The sequence below is a fragment of the Struthio camelus genome, chromosome 24 (assembly GCF_040807025.1).
Source record: "Struthio camelus isolate bStrCam1 chromosome 24, bStrCam1.hap1, whole genome shotgun sequence".
Taxonomy (NCBI): domain Eukaryota; kingdom Metazoa; phylum Chordata; class Aves; order Struthioniformes; family Struthionidae; genus Struthio; species Struthio camelus.
In genome coordinates, this window is record NC_090965.1 from 3,911,791 (window position 1) to 3,927,143 (window position 15,353).

The window sequence follows — 15,353 nt, forward strand, 5'->3', positions numbered from 1 at the left end:
ACAAATGAAGACTAAACAAGTTCATGGAAGAGAAATTCATCGAGGGTTATTAAAGATACCACATCTGGTTAAAGAAACGTGCCCTTTTTGCTTCAACAAGTAGTAATTCAACATAATTATGTTTAGAAGGGAAAAAAAAAAAAAAGAAGAAGAAACACACACACAACCAAACTTCTACACTGCCCAGTTGGCAAATGCCTTACAAAGGCTTACAATGATGACTGCAAGAGACATGTATCTAATAACTCCATTAACACGCTTCCACAGGTGTTAGTTCTGGTTCCATCTTCACAGCTGCAAGACATTTTCTATAAATATCAGCATTATTACTGCCTAAAATCTAAGCCCCAGATTGCTTAAATAGTATTTATTAAACACTGACAAATGACCTTTTATGACAATTAAATTTGACAGTTTTCAGTAATTCACAAAAGCTGTCATGCACTATAAAACATTAGCAAAACAAAAAAATATCTATAATTGGGGTTTACAATTTACATTCCATTTCTAAGAGACAGACCATGAAATTCCACAGTGGGAAAGTTTATTTTCTAGGACTAATACATAAAGCTCTCAATTCAAAATATAGAGAATACACTAATAAAAGCGCTTATCCTCTGCATTCTTTGAGACATAAAGATGTCCCAAAAGCAGAATTCTAGACAACTCAGTTCTTATATTCCTGGTCTCTAGGAGGAAACTTATACTTTCCTAAATACACACATATTGTAAATCTCATTAAGATCCTCCATCTGCCAGAAAAACTTAAGTTCATTTAAGCATAGAATTTCTTGTTGCAGTCACTGAAGGTGAACATGGTCCAGATGACCAGCTTCAGTATTTCAGGTTTGCTGCATCTTTCTGCGCATCTCTTCTAGTGCTGCTTCTCGTTCTCTTAAGAGCTGTTTAAGTCGTTTTATTTTTTCATCCCTGATTGTTTCATCCAAATCTGGGGGAGTCAAAGGGAAAGCATCATCTCTGAAAGAACCTTCAATAACTGAAGTATCATTTTCACAAGACACTGAAATCGGAATACTTGAGTCTGTAATATCACTATTTTGAGAGCATGGGTCTTGCTCAGAGTCCCTCCCTAGAGGGGATATAACAGAGTCTGTGGAAACACTCTGCTGCAACAGGACTGGTGCAAGTGAAACACTTTTGTTGAGTACTACAGAACTTGGGCTGGTGTTTTCTGAACTTGGAGTTGTGGTTGATTTGACTGATGTTTTCCTTCTTTTTCCACTGTCTGACAGTAGTGAGGATTTCATTTTTCTTTTCTTAGACAAGTCCTCTTCCAGATCCACAATTATCTGTACAGTCAAGAAACACACACATACATACTTCTGTTAAACTGAGCTCCCTTCTACATTACATCACAGTACATTAAGCACATACTAAAGAGTTATTTGTTGCAGGCTTTTAGGATTACTGCATAGAGGTAGTTTCCTTTAATAGCTTGAGCAAACACACTTCTTTCTATGTTCATTACTGTCTACCGGCAAAAATTCCCAGGTCTATGATTCCGGAGCATTAAATTCCTTCCCTAGTCAACAGTCCACTTTTGCCTTCTCTGTACATAACTACCATCTCCTACTGTTGTTTAGCTTAACTTCTTTAACTGGAACATAAGATAAAAAGTTTTGCCTATCAAGGGAATCTAACTTGATGGGAAGATTCAAAGCCTAGAAGAATTCTTCATGTTCACATTTCCAAGTACTTTACTCAGAAAAGGAAGCAGATCTGTTCAAAGCAGGACTCTCAACATAGAATTATTAAAACTTGAGAAAGCCTTTGACTGGGTAGAGTAGAAACATTTAGAGGGAAATTTAGAGCACTGTGGAGATGACCAGAACCACTGTGGATGGATAAAATCACTTTAATGTATTAAGATGGAAGTCCTTATATCTAGAGAACCTTAACTCTAAAGATGTAGACAGAGACCAAATTCTATTTCTTTTAACAAAAGCACACTTGATGAAGTGGATACCTCGCGTTGGAAGTGAGCCACATCTAGTCATGTGAGTGACTGAAGAACCTTGAAATAATAGCACTTGCCTGATTTCAAACTCTCCTCTGTTCAAAGGTAAAGCTTTTTAAGAATTAATTATTCTTCATATATCCATGGCACTACTGAATATAAACAATTGTTTGCAGAGGGCTAAAGGTAGATAAGGTATTGTACTCTAGCATACACAGGTATAGTTTCTATTCGAATAAAGGCTATCCTTTTGACTGTTCAGCCACCACTAGAGGGGCTAGTCTTCTTCAAAGCAACTTCTTCAGAGTTTTCTGAAGTTCCTTCAGCTGAACCCAGAAAAGGGGAGAAAAATTCTCAGAAGGTACTGAAGTTGTATTGAAACCACATAGCTCTGAGCTCTGTTGCAGTAGATAAGTTCTAGGGACAATTCTCACAGGGACCATAACAATTACTAACTTGCCCTGAGGGATCCAGGGGATGAGGAGGGTTCAGAATAAACATTCAGCTCTGTTCTGCCTATACGTATGCTACTCTCTAAATGCGCTGCAGAATGCTTCATTTATCACGGAAAAATTTCAAGATACCTTTTCCTCTTCAACGCATTCCTGGTGTTGATTTGTTATTCCCATATCTAGTGACAATGAACTGCAAGAATCATTTCTCCTTTTCAAGCTATTACTGGAACACACCCTTTCTTCTGATACCTCACACGAGGTCCTTAAGGGTATTCTCTTAAGGTATACTCTCTCCTCTTTAGAGAGACCAAATCTTTTCCTTAATTCCAAGTACTGTTTCCAGTGTGGCTTTTCTTGGTGTTTGATTTGAATAAACTTTCCTGGTGAATCCATCTTCTCACACCGGATCTGAAATACATAAACGGTGAGAGCCATCAATCTCTCTGTCTCTCTCTCTCTCTCTCTCTGTGCCTTTCCATATATCTATCTAGCTCAGATTACTAAAAACACTGGTAAAAGGTTTGCTGTCATTTTCTAAGAGTTACATTTAACATATGGAAGCCAATTTTGAGAAATTACATATATATTATCATAGATTTAACATCATTGTTAGTTATTTAAAACCCTGAGTACATTGTGTAATAGCCAGAAAACACACAATCAACTAACAAACCATAGAAGTAAAACAAGCAACAAGGAAATCACTCATCCTAAAGCTTCAAAGTAACAAAGAAAGATGACGAATGATCAGAGATAACGTTCTTTACCGTGTCCCTTTCAGACCGTTGAAAACATTCCATATTTGCACTGTAGTTGATTAACAGAGCACATTTAGCAATCTCGTGTATTTAACCTCACTGTAACATGAACCGTTTCTAATCCTCAAGGCCAATCTCACATCAGTATGTCTAGCACCCATGCATTTCCAAGTCTATGGACTAAAAAAAAGGAAAAATAAGCAGCAAATATCTGATATGCTATTTTTCACAGAGATTAAAGCAAATGAGAATGTTAACACTGGGCACTACACAGCACAAAAGAAAAAAGGTCTACTTGAGCCATGTTTCAGGTGAGGAACAACAGAAATAACTGAAACGTCTAAAATGATTATGTTTGACCAGGCAGAAGAAAAGTGTCAGCTAAGCATATTTATGATCAAGCACAAACTGTCTTCAGAGCAATTTTTCATCTGGAAGTGAACTCCTCCTGGCCTTTTGAGCTGCTGAAAATCTGACCTGCAATTCTTCACGGGTACAGAGCTTGTGGGATATGAGGTCAAGGATTTTCTAGATATTCTCTAGGTCATATTATAAGAAGAGTAGCATAACGGTGGAAACAACTGTTGGCGTTAAAGCTCTCAGGAGTTTCTTCTGCCTGACATCAACCACAAGAAAAGGTGGTGGATCTCTCCCTATCACAGCACAAAAGGAAGGAAATGCAACTCCTGCCTTTGGTTCTCTCAGCTACCAGAAACAGAAGCTGACTTAGTGTAACACTGCAGTTTGTCTCAATGACAAACCCTGCTCTTCCACCTTGTTCGCTCTCATTTAGCTGCAAACTCCTTTACGTTATTTCATCACACCTACACCACAGTCAATGCTTGCTCTGCTGCAAGAACGTGGCAACACAGTAGAGATCAACAACATTAGAGATCAGATAACTGCCAGAGCTCAAAAGAATGAACAGCTTCCCTACAGTTCCACTTGCTATACATAATTTATCCTACGAGGAAAAACAAATCGTCTTCTCTCTGCCCTTTTCATTTCCTTATGCGTGTTCTCGTTTGCATAGCGCAATCTTATTAAAACAATCTTTTAATTTTTTTCCAATCAAGAACCACACTTTAGGCCAGTATTTTTGGTGCCAGGACACCTGTTTAAAAAAAAAAAAAAAACTGTGAACTTAATGTTAGCTATTTCATTCAAATAGAACCAGGAACATATAGCAATTTAGCACAGACTGAGATTGGCACATTTTATTGGAGAGAGTTACCTTTTGCCAGTCTTCACTGAAAGTACAGTCTTGTTTAGACTGAGGTAAAGCAGCAGTTGCTGCCTTGGGAGAATGGCTCTTCTCTTTGCCATTTTGGTATATGTTTTCCTGTGTCCCTACTTCTGTAATAGGGGCCACTCCGCTTGAAATGCTCTTGCTGATGGGCAAACTCTGTCCCTGGTTTACAGTGGAATTCTGCTGATTAACCCTTGGTGTCACCAGAAATGCAGACGCAGACATTAAGTCTTTTCTTAAGCCAGCTGGTGAAGCAAGTTCTGATTTTATGCATGTTTTTGGATCTTTCTGAGACAGTACCATTCCTTTGTTTTTTGACAATACCAGATTCACTACTTTACTGGTTATTTTAGTGACTGCATCAGAATCAATTAGTTTAGACGCCTCCTTCCTAAGCGAAACATCAGGAGAGGAAGATGCTTGTTTGTCAGGTTGGGCTGACAAAATATCAGAGCCTCTTTTAGTCAACAAATAGACTTTCCCATTGTACATGACCAGAGCGTTATCTTTAATAGGCATGATTTTTGTTTGGCTTCCACCAGTGGAACAGAGTGGTAACATATTTGCAGAGTTAACTTCTACATTCTTCATATCTGCCAAAGTCTTCAAGATCTTGGAAACCATGTTGTTTGATGACTTTACAGGAATAAGGCAAGGTGCTGATGACTGTGAACTTTCTTGCACAATCCATTTTATTGGAGTTTGCTGGCACTGCTGACCATCAGATGTTACTGCCTCTGGAGGAGAACTACTTGCCTTCTGTGCAGTTGTCATTATTAATGGTTTTGAAACTTCAGTGGCAGGTTTTGGGCAAATGGCTTGCAGACGCTTGGGAAGTACTGTTTTCACTGTGTTCACTGGCGATACGTAAATAACAGTTGGCATTTTTGTACTGTCAGCTCCTCCAGGTGAATTTGTTGCTGCAGCTGCAAGTATTTTTTGCTGTATTGCAGGTGGTAAAGAAGAAGCTGGAACAGATTTCACTTCTGCATCAGCTGGTATCTGGAGGTGGTGGCCGGAGGGCAGTACTGGAGACTTCACAGTCACTGGAAGACTTTTCGTGTTTACCAACATGTACGCAGTGCTACTCTGGTTAGATGAACTTGTTACAGCAATGTTCTGCAAAGACAGTCTATCAACTGAAACACAACTGCTCTGGATGTTAGCAACTGATTTTGCAGTTAAGCTTTCGTTTTCAGAAGCTGCTCTAACACTTTCCTGTTTGTCTAATGTCCTTGTAAGAATAATCTTTCCAGGATTAGCAGACTGAAAAACAGGTATCTTAACAGATGAAGGTGAAGTAGCATTGGGAAGCTGTGTCTTAAAAGTAAGATGAACTGGACTAGAAATATTCGCTTTAGGATTATTTGGCATGGCTGAAGACTGAACTATTGGCACAAAGCTTCCTGAAGATTTAGAAATTGGAAGTAATTTCAGAAGGTTTTTTCCATCTGGTCCCGTCGTCTGAACTACTCGGTACATACAGCCTGCAATGCTTAACAAAACAAAAGAGAAAAGAAAAAGAAAAAGAAAAAGAACGATAGCGTAAGTGAACACAGCATAGATACTTCAATTAAAGTGCACCAGTGAATTGTATACCCAGTGCTGCTATGCCTTACAAGCACATTAACTACAGAAAAATGCCCGATCTAATCTTCAGGAACTTCACTGGCAAAAATTATACTGATCTACTTACTGTACATTTTGAGTTAGCATTTCAGAATATCATAGACTATCTGAAAATAATATCCAACTATTATATCACAGAGTAGCAAGGAATGGTATCCTTTTCAGATCAAAATAATTTAAAAGATCCCCAAAACACCTCCAATTATCTTCCTCTACTATTTATAGGGCCTTTCTTTCTAAAACGGAAAATAGTTCATTATCTCTAGATTTCACAGAGAAGCTGTATTTTTTGCTTTCCTATTTCCCTGCTACTATTAATACCCCCTACTTAGTGCTAAGAAGTAGGGATTTTAGAAAAGCTTTAGGAAAATACTGGCAGATTCGTTGCATGGCAAGGACAGAAGCAGAAATTACTCCAGACATACACAGAAAACAAAGTTAAGATGCAGAATACATTTAATTTGTGGAATAAGAGGTAGGTGACCAACTCTCATGCCTACACCTCACCTACTCACTCATTTCTTAGGCAGATATAGACTAGGAAGCTTGTCATCTTCAAAGAGAGGGCACAAAGAGCAAGCGTGATCAAAGCACAAGTGGAAGCGCTACAAAACTTATGAGAACAGAAGTCAAACTCTAGTAAGTAGAGGGCTTCATAAAGTAGGATTACAGGGAATCAGCACCAGGAAAGTCTGAAGAGTACAAACAGATTTGTGAAGATTAAAAACTCAAAACAGCAAACAGATAGATACAACTTTGTCAGTCCAAAAGTTAGTTTTGATCATCTCAAAGGGCAAGATAGGAATGACAAAAGACCTTTCAAGTTCATTGCGGGACAGAGAATCTTTCCTGCTTCAAGTGAGTTTGCCTGAATGAAGGCATCTTCCCCAAAAACTCTTGGATTCTCAGCAGAACAATCTAACGCCCAAAGCATTGCAGAAGTGACATGGCAGCTTGAGAGACATAAGAACAAAATGGGGTTTCTCTCACCAGAAGAGGAGAAAAGACCCAATGAAATGAAAGTAGGTTTCATTGTCTTGATGTCAGATCCAGAATGACTAAAACACAAAGCTGCCAACTCCATTTTCAGTCACCAAGAGCGTTTTAGCTCTGCCCTATTGACTTTCCACATCAATTAATGCCTTGAGAACAAGGACCTGAGATTATTTGCAAATCCCAGTCCAGATGAAAACAATACTGAGATCTGTTTACTCTCAAGTACTTTTAAAACACTGGCTTTTTTTTTTCTGGCGGTGAAGTAATAGTTAAGGCTTCCAACTCAGCATGGAACAGAGTGAATAGGAGATACCATTCATGAGTCCAACCGCTGCATCTGCTCAAGAAGTCAGTCAAGATATTGTCTTTTCCCAGCAAATGACAAGCCACAAGGGTGCTCTTCACTCCCAGAGTAGGACAGCTCCTGCTACAGTTTGAGGGGTCAGGTTCCCTCAGGTGGCTGATACACATAACCATGCTATTGTCTGTCTAAAACATGGAAGGCTTTAGACATGAAGAGTTTTCCTTGCTGCAACCTTAGAATTAACTCCCATGTCCAATGCTTTGGCACAAAGCCTCGTTTCTAGGCATATGGCATGTCAAAGCAGACATTGATGTGACATATTTGTACAAGAGGCAGGAAATTCTGCAATACTTTTGTTTTAAAAATAATTATGTACTGAAACTGAAAAACACGGGCAATATATCACATAGTTCCTTGTGGAAGCAGTCATCAGAGGTTTTAGTAGTAGAAGGGAATCATTTTGGAATCAGAAATGATAACTGAGAAAGACTAGCACTGAAGGTAGTGACTTCACCTAAATATTTTTACGTAAACAAAAAGCAGCAATTAGATACATCTGAATGTTTGAACATAATTAAAGCAGAAAAAGCTCACTTTTGGAGCCACTTTAAACCTCCTAGTGCTACTGATAAGGTAGACTTGGAAAGATCAGCACTGAGCTCCTGGACAGTAATTTGCATCTGTACCTTTTTATGCTTTGAATGCTTCTCCCATAACCCCATGATCTACGTTCCCTACCCTTCTTCTCTTCTACATATAAGAATTATTATTCTGAAGGAGAATTCAGACATCTATTTTCAACAAGTTCTGGAGACATGGAACAGCTGAACCTCCTCAACCATTTCAATTTCCCAACGAGCAAACAGGCATTTAAATGCCACTCAAACTAGCTATCACTACACAAAGGCATCAAAAGGCAAAAGAAATCTTTCAGCAGGCATGCTCCTTCATCTGTCACACACAGTTTTTTGGGGAGGAGGAGGAGTGGTAGATTTAAGAGCTGGGAAGCAAGGAAAAAATAAAAGAGAAAGAGAGAGAGGAGACAGAGGATGCACTTACATAAACCTTTTCTTCAGCAGCAAAGCCAGTTTCTGGTGCTCACCTCCACTCTTCTCATTTCTGCCCTGCACCCCTGTATACCTCCCTTTCAGCGGTACTTTTAAAAACTGTTTTTTGAGGCTGTGCTGGGAACAGGATCTTTTAAGTAATCCAGCTTGGGAAGAAAACTCCCCTAAAAGTCCACCATTTGTCTGAAGTCCAGAATCATTCTACTTTGCATGACTACAGAAGACAACTGTAGCTTTTTATTTTCACACTCAAAAAGAGCAGGAAACCCAAAATTATATTACAGTTTTCTAGACAACATTCTTCTATTTGCAACAAATTCTTTAATAGATACTTACAGGATTGTAGAAATACAAAAGGCTAAAAGATAGAAAGAAGAAAGGAAAGGAAACATTCAAGTGAGATATTGAGAAGTCTTGATTATACATATCTACCTCAAACGTCTATGAAACAGGAAGATTTTAGATGCTCTTGTTATTTCAGATACATGTTGAGAATGCGTCACCATATATATCTCATGTCACTAAAGACCTCTGATGTAAAGACATAAGTAGGACTGACATTTCATATATAATCAACACAAAATAAAGCATTTCCAGTCTTCTTTATACATTTCTGAGTGATGAAGAAGAGAGCTAAATGCTATTTTTCTCCACTCAGTAGGCCATTTTTTCTTTTTTTAAGAGTATTTTTAAGAATTCCTCAAGCAGAATGAAAAATCTTTCCAGCAGTTTCTCCCCCTTAGCAGTGTGAGAGTAATTCATGTTAAATGAGACTAATCTCTTTTCCTAAAAAATTATTAATAGGAAGTCCACAAATTGTGCAGAGATTAACAATTTCAATACTGTTAAGGTAGCACAAGAACAAATAGAAGGATGGTCCCAGCTTTCAATTGTATGTCATATATTTCAGATTATTTAGCAATCCTGTTGTCAAAAAAATTCATTTTTTTTTTTTATAATTATTGAATTAGGTTTTTTTCTCCCTTTCATCCTCCTTCCCTTCTCTACTCCCAAAATAAAAGCAAGAGAGTTTTATACAACTTCACTTTCTTCTAATAAGCCCTCACAAATGTCACTTATACACATAGAGAAATCTTTCTATTGTTATGGTGTTGTGATACTCTATGCTCAAGCCTTGAGCAATGCTAAGGTAGAGCCCTGTAGAAAACTTGAGGGCAATAAACTCCTGGAAGGAAAAGGGGAAAAGAGTGGTCAAAATTTGTCTCTAATGCCATCATATTAACTAGTTAACTATTAACTATTGGTTGTTTTTTTTAAAAAATGTTGTTTTGTGACATTGACAGAGGGACAGAGAACTAGTCAAAGAAGGTCAGATTTGCTTTAGCTGAACAGCTGGCATGGCAGTATTCCTACTCAAAAATGGGAATGGCATTAAGCAACCTACAAAAGCAGAGAGAACAGAAGGGTACAGATACTAAGAATAAGCTTTTAATATTATTTTTCTACAAGTCTGGATAAATAAAAATAGCCTAAGTTTCTCCCAGCTGGAAAAAAATTCCCATTTTTGTCATTCATACAATCAGACACACCAATTTCAATGTTGCCTGAATGCCCCACTCTATACTGTTTGCTACTCTTACTAAGAGGTAATCTCAAAAAGTAGAATGCCAAATATCTAAAAATTAATCTTATGTCCCTAATTTTTGCCATACAGATATATTAAGCAGGCCTTAACAAAAATGGTTTTGGCATATTTTCAGTGAATAAAACAATTCTTCAAATCCATTGCAACCACCACAGCATCCCAACACATCATTTCAATAAGTATCAAGATCTTGCCTAATGTGAAAGCCATCTAGAAATATACGAGTGGAGATCAAAAACAAATGGAAACACTTGCTTAAGCTTCCATTATACTTCAAAGCTGACAGAAAAAAGCAGCGTCAAGCGGCGTTGTAGTCTGCCTTTATTCCCAAGTAATACTTTAGGGTAACTTTCATCTTCTATGAATAAACCAAACAGGGACAATCAAGCCACTACAAACTCCAGAGAATTAACTTCCTTTATTTTAATGGGTAAAGTTGAATCCTGGAAGCGGCAAACTAACACTGATTATAAATTAGAAGCATACACCAACAAACAAAGTAAAATAAATTGATTATAGTCCTTATTCATTTTATATGGCCATGTTTTATCCATGTATTAACTGAATATTATGATAAAAAGAGTTGTTGTTATTATATGAAGGAAATCCAGAAACTGATGCTGAGCTTGCATAAGAAAGAAGCTACAGAAGCTAAGAATCTTGTCCAGAATTTAGGTTCAGAACATTCCTAAAGACATAACATATTATTATAATCCAGTAGCTTTCACAGACAGCAGAAGTAACATTTTCTTCTTGACAGTAATTCTGTACAGAAACCTTTTCATGCATTGTGGAACATTCCTGGTAGCACAGATAATTATTCCGGGACTTGCTAATTGCCAGGAAACAGACTGTGTGCTACATACTACAGCTCTACCAATTAAAGACCAGGTCTTCTTTCAGCAATGACATTTTTGGCAGAATTGCACAGAAGGTCAACAGAGACAAAGCTACAATCCCATGGCCACAACAACCACCCATTGGCAGCCGTTTGGCACTAAGTGAGCTAACCGGAAACTCTTAGGCAAATAGATGCAGCAGTAGAGCACTCCAGGGAGATTACAAAACCCAGCTGAGGCCAACTTGCTACTTGAGCGCTCAGCCCATCTGAGCTGCGCTGCCAATTTAAAGCTCGCTTGGGTACGTTTCCAGGAATGTAAACACACATTGAGTCTTGGGCAGCTTAGAAAATTCTCAGTTGCCTTGGCATGATTGCACTCAAGTATCGTCCGATGAGCAACAAGAATCTACAGCTGCAGGCTTATGTTACACTGAATTAACGCCATAAAACCGTGCTACCACTGAAAGGGGTTAACCCCCTAAGCCTCCCGTCCCTATTCCTTTCCCGGCGGCCTCTGGCACAAGCCTCACCGCAGCGTTAGTCCCCTGAACTCACAAACACAAAACAGTAACAGCAAAGGGAGGAGCAACGTTATGCCAGCTCAGTGAGCCCAATCAGCCTACCGTGCGGCCGGACAAACACAACACTCAGGTGCGAAGAGCGGGAGAGCAGCAAAGGCAGCGGGACGAGCACGCGGCTGCGGCGGGGGCAGAGGGCAGGAGGCGCCAGATCATCGCCCGGCAGCCGCGCGCTCGCAGGTCGCTCCAGCGGCGCCCGAGCTCGAGCCCCCGCGCGCCGCGCGCGGACCCTCGAGGGCGGCTAGGCGGGGAGAGGCCCCAGCGCGCGGGGCGAGGCGGCGCGGCACCACGGCCTCGACGCCACGCTTCCGGCGGGCCTGCTGCCAGCGGGGCGCCGCTCTTCCGCTCCGCCAGGGCCTTCTGGCGAAGAGGAAGGCGGAAACCCGGCGCGGAGAGAAGCAGCGCGGCGGCGGCGGCGAGGTGCGTGGCGGGGCCGGGCCGCGGGCGCGACGGCGGGGCCGTACCTGGGCGCGTCTCTCCCTGCTATAGCCGGGCCTGGCTCTCCTACGCGCTCAGGCGGAGGGCGGCAGCGGGGCGCGGAGGCTCCCCACCGCCGCCGCCGCCGCCGCCAGCCGCGCCCCGGGCGGCCGGGTGGGGCGGAGCAGGGCAGCGCTGGGCCGGCCCGCGCCGCGCCGCGCCGAGGGCCCGCGGCCCGGTACTCACAACTGCGCGGCGCTGCCCGGCCGCTCCTCTCGGCTCCGCGGGGCCCCCAGCGGGCGGCGGGACATGGCGGGCGCCGCGGGGGGAGCGGGGGAGGCGGGGTGGGGGGTGGGGAAAGAGGCCCCCGCCGCGAGGGGCGCGAGCGCGGACAACGGCCGGGGCGGGGCGCGGCGTCACTTCCGCCTCGCCCCTCCGCCCCGCCCCGCCCCGCCCCCTGCCTGCGGCCGCCGCCGCCGCTTCCTGCCGCTGCCGCCGCCGCGCCGAGGGGAGCGCCCGCGCCCGCCGCCAATCGGCGGCCACTTCCGCCCCGCCCACTTCCGGGGCGGGGAGGAAGTGCGCGCGGCGCCGCCCGGCGGCTGTAAATGGCGAGGCGAGCTGCGGCGGCACTTCCGCCCGCCACCGGAAGTGGTTCCCTCCCGCCGAGGGACTGCTTCCTGCGCGGGCCTCTTCGGCGCCGGACGTGGCTCCGCTCCCCCCAGCGGAGGCTCCGCGCGAGGCCCGGCCCCGGCCCCGGCAGCGGGCAGGGACCGAGCCTCGAGGCCACTCCAGCGGCAGCCGCGGGGCGGAGATGGAGGCCTGGGCCCCATCCCCGCGGGAGGCCTGGCCTCCACGTCGCACCCTGCCTCGCGTGTCGCCCCGCCGCCCCGCTGTCCCCAACCCGCCTCGCCTTCCTCAGAGCCCTGCGCCGCGCCGGGCCGGGCCGGGCCACCATCGCCCGCAGGGTGGCTCCTCGATAGCGACAGCGGGTATGATGCCATCACTTTCCTCAGCGGAGCTCCAGCCCTCACGACGAGGCACAAGTGCTGTTGCTTTCTCCAGCGTCCCTCATGCTTCTCACATGCTCCGTCTGGCTTCTCCGCCCAACTGACTGCCTTGCTGGGCCCTGCAGTGTTTCCTCACTCGCAATCCCGTTTGCTCTGTGTGGGTCTCTTATTCCCAGTTATCGCTCTAGCAGCTCCTCAGCTGGTTCTTAAGTCCTTACATCTCCTTGTTCCTACTCTGATGTTCCCTAATTACCTTGAACTTAGCTCTTCCTACTCATACTCAACCTACTTCTTTGAAGTCATTTCATTAACAGGCTTCCTTCAGTTACTGCCCTCTTCAGGTCTGCTTCTGCCATTAAATAAGTTCCACCAGTCCCTCCCTCCAGGAACGGTTTGAGGGGAGACTAGACGAAGACTTGTACAAGACTTCTGTTAGGCATTACTGGAAAAAAACAAACTACAACATCCTCAGGAAATCCCTGACCTGCAAATTGTTAAAATCTGGGAGATCATTATAGGGCAGGAGTTACAAACGCTCGCTGTGTATGTGACTTTCCAGTTTCACTGGCTCTCACTGGCCATCTCTCACCTCTCCCTGAGGAATCCCCTCACAGATTCCACCACACACAGTCTTCTCTCATCCTCCTGGTTCGTCTGCATGACCTTCCCCTTCTACCACCCTCCCAAAGTCCATAAGACATCGGTTGCCTTTCTCTACCTATCCTATCCATACATCACCTTCAACTGACTTCTTCAGCCCTCTGCGTCACTGACTTCTATTTACTCTGACTCTCCAGGCTCCTTCCACTCATGAATTTTCTTGCTTTCACTGACATCCTTCCCTGACACTCACAGCTCTCCTAGGATGCTGTCTGTCTTGTCACACATGCTTCATTTTCACCAACATGAGGCCATGGCTCATCTAATAACCTCATCTAAATAAACTTTCGTACCAGGTTGCCTCTCAGTCCTTCATCTACACGCTGACCCCTTCACTCACATCCACCTCACCTTACCCACAGCACTTCTTTCTCACTCTCATCTTTTTTTCTCTATCCTCTATCTCCCCTTCTCTTTTCTAGAGGTATCCTGCCACATAAATGACTTTATATGATGTGCCTTTATAAATCAATTCATACTGCCTCCAAGATTTTCGGCATCCATCTTTGTCTTTAATGGGAGGGGAAAACTTCCAAAATAATCTCTGGAAGTTTTGCTTTTACCAACCACAGATTATCATAGTGGCATGAAACTTCAAGCACATGTTGGATTCCTCTCTATATGTGGATGAACAGCTTGCCAAAGCTATTTTCTTCCATCTGTGTTGACAGACTCACTTTCTCTCTTTGATGGGAACTTAGCTCATATGACTGGTATATAAAAACCCATGAGCGCCTCAACCCATCCATCTCTAGATATCCCCCACGTAGATGTCCATATTTGTGCTAATCATCCCCACTGCCCTTTGTAGGCAGTGGAGAAAAATGTTCTCCTTTCAAGTACAGTTCATCCAGTCTATTTTAGACACCCATTCTGAGATGAACGCAGTCATACCGAAGACTTTGACTCTTTATAGTCAACAGTCAGTAAAGTGCCTTGGGTGAGGCAGAGGCTGACCTCTAATTAAGAACAACAGAGCACCTTCATTTAGTCAGACTTGGTGGGGGGGGGGACAACCAAAAAAACCCCAAGTATGGTCTGTAGCTCTCAGTGGTGTGAAATGCAGCCAGTTTAATAACAACCCAAATCCCATCTTTCCAATGCGGTATCCATCTCGCTGGCTCCCAGCCAAAGCACTGACAAAATCACTAATATTGCCAAACAGGGTAGTTGACCTCATACAATCAAATGAAGATTAAATGAAGAAATCTATTTGGGAATTATTGTTACTGACTTTGAACTTTTTCTTGGGAGCAGACTACGAGACTCTCTTGTATTCTTTCCTTTCCTTCTTGCTTCATGACCATAATGTCCCTTTACTTCCTCCCTCTGCCGTTCTTCTCCCTGAAGCAACAGAATGGGTCAAAAGTGGCAGCAATTTATGATTCAGAAGGCAGAATTTCCCCAGGCATTACATTTGTGAGGGCTCATCTGGAGCGCTGCATCTACTTTTGGGCCCTCTTCCAGTACAAGAAAGACATTGGCAAACTGGTGAGAGTCCAGGGAAGGGCCGCTAAGAAGGTCGGAAGCTGGAGCATGTCACATACAGGGAAAGCTGGGTTTGGTCAGCCGCGAGGAGAGAAGGTGAAGGGGGAGCTAATTGCTGCTTTCATCTGCCTAATTGGGGGTGCAATAGGGAAGACCAACCCAGGCTGCCTTCAGAGGTGCACAGTGAAAGGGCAAGAAGCAACAAGCTCAAGGTGCAGCAAAGGCAATTCTGACTGGATAGAAGAAAAAAAATTTTGACCGTGCGTGTGGTTAAGCATTGGGACAGAGGTCTAGGGATTTTGTGGGACCTCCTTCCTTGG

General features: G+C 43.4%; 1 protein-coding gene across 4 annotated transcripts; it reads right to left on the reverse strand.

Moving 5' to 3' along the window:
- Positions 1-352: 352 nt before the first annotated feature.
- LRIF1 (ligand dependent nuclear receptor interacting factor 1) lies at positions 353-12,315 on the reverse strand. 4 transcript variants are annotated; one of them, XM_068918092.1, is made up of 4 exons: positions 12,125-12,315; positions 4,426-5,935; positions 2,563-2,841; positions 353-1,310 (listed from the first exon to the last, which is right to left on the reverse strand). In XM_068918092.1, the coding sequence occupies exons 1-4, from the start codon at positions 12,187-12,189 to the stop codon at positions 843-845; spliced, it is 2,322 nt and encodes a 773-aa protein (XP_068774193.1). In that variant the 5' UTR covers positions 12,190-12,315; the 3' UTR covers positions 353-842. The 4 variants fall into 4 exon arrangements, with proteins under 4 accessions (XP_068774193.1, XP_068774194.1, XP_009665597.2 ...); XM_068918093.1 differs by having other exon boundaries at positions 4,426-5,927; positions 12,125-12,301; XM_009667302.2 differs by lacking the exon at positions 12,125-12,315 and adding an exon at positions 11,507-12,037 and having other exon boundaries at positions 4,426-5,927.
- Between the last annotated feature and the right edge of the window lie 3,038 nt (positions 12,316-15,353).